Below are 8,911 nucleotides of genomic sequence, written 5' to 3' on the forward strand. Positions count from 1 at the left end.
TACAAGAATCCCAAATACCGTCTATGGTGTGGTGACGATTTTACGCATTAATTAGTGGTACGGTAAAAAAACACGCCCCCGGACCCCCCTAGTTACCCCCTCCCTCCTCCCCTCCCCCTGTTTGAATTTCATCCTGGGGAGAACCCTGGAGCGGAAGGGAAATATGATAAAGGTCAAGGTCAAGGTCAAATAAAGGTTGCAGTGACCTGGTTTCGGTACGCAACACACCTTCTCCCCAAGAGGGGGCGGAAGTAAAATTGTCTGCGGCGGTGGCGGCGGCTGGGGAGACATGAAACCATAGTATCCAGGGTTCTCCAAGCTTTTTCATGATAGCATGGCGGGTGCTGCCTTTACGGTCCTAGTTGCAAATCGCCTAAGGCAGTTTGCGTGCTAGTGGGTTCCGGGAGCTAATATATTTAGCATGGCGGCTATGATATTTAGAATGGCGGGTGCATTTTAGGATGGCGGGGCTCGACGATAGCCTGGCGGGCCACCAGGCTATAAGTGCTCTTGGAGAACCCTGGTATCCCCGCCGACTTCGTCGAGGGGAATACAATAATATGTATGAAATAGAACAATAGTGATGATTGATGGCTTGCACCTTTCTGCAATTATAATTTATTCATCTTCATGAGGAAAGTAGTCGGAAAAGTAAAGGTTTAAAATTTAGTAAAAATAAAAGCATCATAACACAAATGTAATAAACATGTGTGGTGCTTTGGATCTACATCATCTTTATAGCCACATTGCACCTACCTCAGCTGACATCGGCTCGGAAGACAGCTGAATGAGCGGAATGATGTAAATGTACATCTTTGATTTGATGCAGTGGGTGTCGGTCAGATGTTTGGGGGTGTAACCTTCAGCCCCAGGTGGTATTTCTACCAGACAGCTTTTTTGCTTTCGCCCAGAGCGTCTAAACAATAGCCAGTTCCCTTTAGCCAGTTGCAGCCTATGAAAATGGCTCTCTACCACCAACTTGAACTCTTGATGGGATAGTTGAGATCCAACATCCACTGTTTTCAAGCCTAAAAAACCAACATAACAGATGTACACAAACACGACAAACATATAGTTGTACTAGGCATCAGTCATGTCTGGAAGAAAAGTCGTCTGACATTGTAACTGTTACCAGTGGCATTCCATTTAATGTCCAAAATGGCTAAAACACAGACCACACTGCACATAAAATGCTACTCGGGTACACTCACGTTGTCATTTTGCCCTAACACAGCCAGATTACCTACAGGAGACATCTAAGCCTTCAAAAGCATGTATGGTGGCATCTGACAACAAACGTTTATAAATTCTAGACACCCCATCAAAGCGAGTTCTGTATAAAAATATACCTAAACCAGCTTTCGCAAGAGTGCACTCCTCTTCCCTTTCAGGAGGGTATTCACTGTTGCCAGCTAGGCAGCACATCTTGAAGCTGACTTTAGTAGTGGTACTGGTAGTGCATTTGCCGGCACCATTCCGTCTTGCAGAGGTCCTGCCACTTGCCTTCTTGTAGTAGGGGAAGGCTCGCCTAGAACACAAGTAATTACATTCTTGCATAGATATAGGTCATATGAGTTGTATTCACTTTTTAACAGTTGTTTTATTGCACAGTTACATTTTTTAACACATATAGCATAAACATATAGCATAACACATAGCACAAAATTATACAACAATTGAAATGTTTTGTTTCTCACAGGCATTTACAATGAAATTATAGTCAGATTAGTCACCATTTTTCATGTACCACAACCACACATCTGAGCAATTCAGAAGATGCCTACCTCATCTCTGCTGCTACATTCGTTTGTTGAGGCTGAGGCTGAGGCTGAGGTGGCTTTTCTTCTTTTTTTTCCGCTGATTCTGTCAAGGCTGTCGCAAGTTGAGAAGATAAATCTCGCAGGCACTTTGTAAGATCCTTAAGATAGGTATTACAAAATTATTTCAAAGAAAGTAAAAAAGACAAATTCATAAACATATATTTTTAACTTAAAATTAAGTACATAATTTCATTTTAAATACTAAAATAGATAAATGGGAATTTTTACACATCAATAAGTAGTATCTCCCTGCCATAGGTTACAATCAGAAAAATGTAGGTTATTGTTCGAAGCACTAGCACAGCAAATTAAGAAGTACACGGTCTAAAACTAAGAATGTAGGCCTAACTCAGGCAGATGGGGACGTTGTTGTATCATCAGGTACCGGTACTACAGTCTACAGATATGTACCCGAGGTAGTTTTAGGTTGTTTAGTATTATGTTTATATTTTTATACAAGGTATGTTTAGGATTAGGGTTAGGGCTAGGGGTAGGCCGGGTTAGGGTACACTTCTGTAGTACGAGTCTGGTACACTTTGTGTATACATATATGTACCTCGGGTACGACAACGACAACGACCCCTAGCTTCAGCCTAACTCAGTAGACAGTCAGTAGTGACAGTGTAAGACTAACCAAGCCTAACCCTAGACTATAGACTATAGACTAAAACGAGCTGCACTGCAGTGCTATTTTTGTCAATGCGTTGGCCTTTGCAGTCTCATTTTACATCAAACACGGTGGTAACTAAAAGCATTAAAATAGATCACACATGTTTATTAATCATCATTTCACGAAATAAAACCACTCACCTCCATGATTCCTCCCCGCGTAACCAAGGACGCGTAACATCAGATTATTTTCATCGAATATGTGGCTTACTTAGTTATACATGTATGACATGACGTTCTAAAAAAACTCTAAATTATATTAGTTACGCCTACAATAAACTAACCATAACATAAGAAATAGTTGTTCTTACTAAAATGTCTATTTTGTCTGCAAATCTTTTATTTTATGTGGAAATAAATCTTAAGTTGTATTGGAATATGTGGCTTACTTACTACGAGTGGCAGGTCGTAATAGATGGGTTCTTGTGGCGCCACAGCAACCGTCATGTGTATCTAGCAGCGAGCTTGTGAGTGGGTGCTGGCGACGGGAACCAGTCTAAGGTCGTAAATCACAGCGGTCGTGGAAAAGCAACTTTCAGAAAAGCAACTGTGGCACGGCGCGAATATATCATCTGTGCGTTCCGCGAGGAAAACAGGTAGTGGTTTCCGCGGATTTTCATAATGTTTATTTGCAAACAGGTATATATGTTTTTGTGGAAATATACATGTTGTTTTGAGAGAGTATATGTTGTTTGTGCAATTTATATTGGTTATTTCGCACAAACACATGTGTTTGACTAATTTGACAGATCGTACACCATAGTGAGCAGGTGTTTCAAGCCAGTCGGTGAAGTGTGTACATATACTCTCTCAAAACAACATGTATATTTCCACAAAAACATATATACCTGTTTGCAAATAAACATTATGAAAATCCGCGGAAACCACTACCTGTTTTCCTCGCGGAACGCACAGATGATATATTCGCGCCGTGCCACAGTTGCTTTTCTGAAAGTTGCTTTTCCACGACCGCTGTGATTTACGACCTTAGACTGGTTCCCGTCGCCAGCACCCACTCACAAGCTCGCTGCTAGATACACATAACGGTTGCTGTGGCGCCACAAGAACCCATCTATTACGACCTGCCACTCGTAGTAAGTAAGCCACATATTCCAATGCAACTTAAGATTTATTTCCACATTAAATAAAAGATTTGCAGACAAAATAGACATTTTAGTAAGAACAACTATTCCTTATGTTATGGTTAGTTTATTGCAGGCGTAACTAATATAATTTAGAGTTTTTTTACAACGTCATGTCATATAACTAAGAAAGCCACATATTCGATGATAATAACATCGAATGAATTTCTCTGATTGGGCGCAATGATTTCTTGCTTCGCGAAGCGGGTTGAAGAAGCAAGTAGTACAGGCGGTGACCGCCTGTATCATACAGGTTAGGTTTTACCGGACGAATCATGAATGGAGGTGAGTGCAGACTTATAAATTGTGCCCATCATTCATCACCTGTGACCATTGCATTGAATTCATCGGCATCAACACGAAAACAAGTCTTGGACTTATAATGTGTAGTGACGTAAAACTGTTTAGATAAATACAGTAAAATAACAATTAATACTGTTATTAATACTACTAGTAATAGTAATAGTATTTACTATTTAGTATTACTATTAGTACTACTAGTACTACTAGTAGCTCTAGTACTATGATCCGCGGGCTATAGTATAGTACTAGAGCTATACTACTAGTAGTAGTACTACAGTAGGCCTAGTAGCAGGACTCAGGAGTAAGATTAGCTCTAGTACTATAGGCCCTACTAGTACTATAGTCCGCGTTCGATTAAGTGCCGCAGGCATTAACGGCCCATTCCTGTTTGACAACCCCGGGCCAGGTTAAAAACGCAGTGGCTACGGGTACGCCAGCCGTCGGTCGTTGAAGCCCTTTTTTGGCGTTAGGGTTAGGATTAGGGTTAGGGTTATGGTTAGGGTTAGGTTTAGGTTTAGGGTTAGGGTTCTAGCTCATCTAAAGACTAAACTCTCAAATCGTGAATTTATTTCCCAAGGCGTTATTTCGAAATCTGGCGCCACCGCCGCCATCTTTGTCTCGTTAAGTATGAAAGCGAATGGACTGGCGTACCCGTAGCCTCGAGACATTAAGATACGCCTGGCGTACCCGTAGCCACTGCCGTTTAAAAACCCTAACCCTAACCCTAACCCAAACCCTAACCAAACTTACGACATCGGTATGTAAACATAATCGAACGCGGGCTATAGTACTAGATGTAGAGCTAATCTTACTCTAAACCGACCAGGCTCTCCGACTGTTACACGACGCCACGCACGCCTCTCGCCACGCAGTGTTAAGCGAGATGGGAACTTGTGGCTAATCTTACTCCTGCTATCACTAGTACTACTACTAGTACTACTACTAGTATAGCCCGACCTAAACCGACCAGGCTCTCCGACTATAGTTACACGGCGGAGGACGTAGCCTCTCGCCACGTAGTGTTAAGCGAGTTAACTTGTGGCTAGGTATATTTATATGTATATATGAAAATGAACATCAAATATATATTGATAATTTATTGATGTAATGTGATAATAGATTCAAAAATGTCAAAAAAAAACGAACTGGTTCGCACAGTGCTCATAACACATTTTTCAGCAGTGACGTTTTTATGAGCGCCATGAACATGTGAACGTTCTATACAGATGACCGTTCTCTACAAGTGGCCGCTAATACGGGTGTATAATTTTCAGATGGACAAGCTGCGCGCGCTCATGCACGAGGGAGAACATGGCGCTACCAATCTCATCAACAACTACCGCCCTCTACAGGACATCGGCACGCGCAAGATCTACAAGAGCTTCAAGAAGCTTCCCGAGAAGATGAGCCTGAAGGGGGCAGCGGACCACGTGACCGTCATGTGGGCAGTGGCGGCGGCCATGACAGTTATAGCATTCGCCGGCGCGAAACACTGATCGAGCGCGAGGGAATCGTTGACATAGATCATAATAATCTTTATAATTATTATAACGAATAATTATTATAATAAATAATTACTAGTTGTAATTATTATATCGGGAGTAAACAAATACTAGATAAGCTGCTATTCTCGTTATTCCTGTTTATAAAGACATTATGCAGATAATTGTTATCTACGTCAATGGAGAAGTTCTTCGCGCGTTCGCAAGCCTTTAGCCATTCCTTAAATGTGCACAGTGGTTGGTATGTGTTGCCATCTATGCGTGCTCAGGAAAATGACACAATCATCTAGATTAACAGTTCTAACGCGTTGGTTGCATGGCTACCCTTGGCGCATAACATACTTACTAAGCAGTTCAGGCGTTTTCCACGAGCAGGTATTTTTCCGGAGCAACCAGCTGTACACCGTGCATACTAACCACACGCGTATAAAACAGTCAGCATTCTCTCGTGAGAACGCACACGACGCACATATTCGACCCACAGCTAGCTGCCATTCGAATCGACCTAGAAAAAAAGAGAGATTTCTCCCAGAAAAGCAATAATTACCTGCAGCAAGCCGCTGTGGCTAATATCCCGCTTCTACATTGCGCATGCGCACGGACATATATAGCAGAGTGCGTGGCTAAAGCTGGGTTTACACTACCGACTTTGTGTTGGCGAATTGGCCAATTGGACCAACTTCCCAACAATATAACCGACAATCGGCAGTGTAAACACAAAAGTTGCGCGACCAACCGATCGAAAGCAACTGGTTGGGAGATTAGAACGTGTTCTATTTTCGCTAACTCGGAGTTGCCGAATTGCGAAATTGGTCCAACTCGCCAATTCGCCAACATGAAGTCGGTAGTGTAAACCCAGCTTTACAGAGGGCAATGTAGAGAGGGTGTTTGCCACAGAGGGATGTATACCGTAATACGCCGCGGGCCTGCACGCAGGTATAACAACGCCCGGTGACCGGTTGAAACACTTGCTGACATGCATACATACGGTCAATAACGAGGTGAAAAGGTGAAAAGGTGAAAAGAGAGGGCGGGGGAAATGAAAGCGGGAAGTAAGGATGGATGCACGACGAATAGTTGTTTTCGTCATTAGGATAAAATACACTCGCCTGGTTCCCCAGTGCGATTGTCATGATTTTTCATATGCAATGGTAGCTGGACGTTACTGTTATTTTGTAACCTCGTAAATATGAGTATAACTGAAGATAGATCGAATAGATAGAACGTAATTTAATAGGCAGTTATTAAGTTAATCCAGTAGGTAAGTTAATCGAATATAGATGGTCACCTAATTTGGATGTAACCTAGAACAATCAGTAGGCCGTTGTTTTTGTCATTGTTTGCGTCACGGACGACATTGTTGTGTGTCAACATTATTGTTGCTGTTGTCAACATTATTGCTGTTGTCAACATTGTTGCTGTTGTCATCATAACGTCATCGAACCAACCGGAGCAGTACATGCTTAGTTCTGCCACAGAGCAGAGCTCATTAACCATGCATACTAATTAAGCGACTCAAACAACGCCCGTAACCTTGGTAACATGGTAATCTTGAAATCCCGATGTTGTTTGTAACTATACCCTCGCGTGCGTGGCGATGCCGACTTATGTAAATCATAGATATATACAAACACTGTAAATGTTTACATGTGTATACGTGTATATGTGTATATGTGTATACGTGTATACGTGTATAATATGCATGTGTATACGTGTATACGTGTATACGTGTATACGTGTATTCGTGTATACGTGTATACGTGTATACGTATATACGTGTATATGTGTATACGTGTATATGTGTATTATGTGTATACGTGCTTATGTGTATATGTGTATATGTGTATACGTGTATATTATGTGTTTGTATATATGTGTGAACTTGATATAATTATGTCTATGCGTGAACAAACTGTGTATAGCTAATATTGCTTGGAATGGTCATGAAATGATAATACTCTCGTGCTAGTTGCCTTATCCCCGTGTCAGTTACCATATGTGACGATGTCCAATGTCCCATCAAATGAGACACTCGAGTTTAGCTATACTGCCATTATGTATGCTATTTTGTTCATATATGAATATGTACATATGATCAAGAGTAAGATAATATAGAAGTAAGATATATATCCTATATTATCTTACTCCTGATATGATTATAAGCTATATGCACCTGTTCACCATTTGTTTGTTGATGTTTTTTGTGTCGATGCGTGCGTAGGTTGACTACAAACGCCCCATGGTTGCGCACACTATAGGGCTAAATTAATTCTCAATGATTTCTAGGGGCAGCTAGTCTAGACTAGCACGTTGACTGGCCTCTGCCTTTTTTTCGTGGTCATCAGGAAAATATCGCGCACCGCTGATGGCTCATATAGTTAGTCCGCATTATTCTTATAAATATTAATACAATAAATGTGTTATATAATTTATAAGTATATCGCTGGCATTATACTACCAAATAAATCCATCCACAATAAAGCCATCATTTCGTAATAGCTTAATTTAGTTGCTATATTACGTAGTGTGTACGTGTGCATGTGCGCGTGCATAACACATGCATGTATATATGCATAATTTATATCATCATATCATCTATATATCACGAATGGATGGAGAGATGACGAGACAGTACATTGACGTTCTACACCATGGTTCCCACAAAAGTGTGAATGATTTTTTCAATGACCTTTCAAGGACATTTCGAGGACCTTTTTTTTCAAGGACCACCTGTGACAAGTAGTTTTAGCTTTTTAGAGTCATCATATATACCTTAGATTCACATATAAAGTAAAAATGGTTGTTTTACACGAGTGCCGACAGCAGATCCAACAGCCGCCATAGCTCGCCGATTACCGACGGACACAATAGTCGTTTCATACTGTCATTCACGTAGATTCATGTCACAGTCCTGTCACAATATGTAAAGCTTTGATAAAACATGTATCACTCAGAACTATGTATCACACAATGTACTGTATCACTCAGAAATTTTATTATTTTAACTGCTCAACACTATTGCATTCATCAGATTTTTTCTCCATGAAAAAGACTCTTCAGTACATGTATTTGTAGTTGAATTACATGCAATAAAGATTTAATAATAATAATAATAAACAGTTTTCCGTTCTTTATGCTGACCTTTCATCTGCTGTGTCAGGTAGTAACATTAACAGTGAATAAAAGTAATCACGTATTCCTTACTCCGCTCTCTCGGATAGTATCGCCCACGACCAGTCAAGCATGTGTAACGGTTTTCCCTCTCTCTCCAATCGCCTTACCTAACTAACCGACCGCGTCGACTAACTCGACTACTACCCTTGGCCGTGGTATAGTACGGTTGCCGTTGTCGCCGCGCACCCTGACAGGGCCGTTACTCCCCGTCCTTTCCGATTCGATCACTAGGATCGCGACGAGGCAGAGGCAGCCAACCACCCGAGCGCCGAGAAGAGGGGGGGGACGTTCCGGTCGTCCA

General features: G+C 41.4%; 1 protein-coding gene across 1 annotated transcript in view; it reads left to right on the forward strand.

The window, feature by feature from the left end:
* Positions 1-5,967, forward strand: part of LOC106813815 (carbonic anhydrase 2-like) — a gene marked incomplete in the record, with an annotated part of 29,345 nt that extends 23,378 nt beyond the window's left edge. Inside the window, 1 exon segment of the mRNA XM_014818042.1 lies at positions 5,209-5,967. Coding sequence (XP_014673528.1) covers positions 5,209-5,430 — 222 coding nt within the window.
* Between the last annotated feature and the right edge of the window lie 2,944 nt (positions 5,968-8,911).

Source organism: Priapulus caudatus, unplaced genomic scaffold (assembly GCF_000485595.1).
Source record: "Priapulus caudatus unplaced genomic scaffold, Priapulus_caudatus-5.0.1 Scaffold828, whole genome shotgun sequence".
Classification (NCBI taxonomy): domain Eukaryota; kingdom Metazoa; phylum Priapulida; class Priapulimorpha; order Priapulimorphida; family Priapulidae; genus Priapulus; species Priapulus caudatus.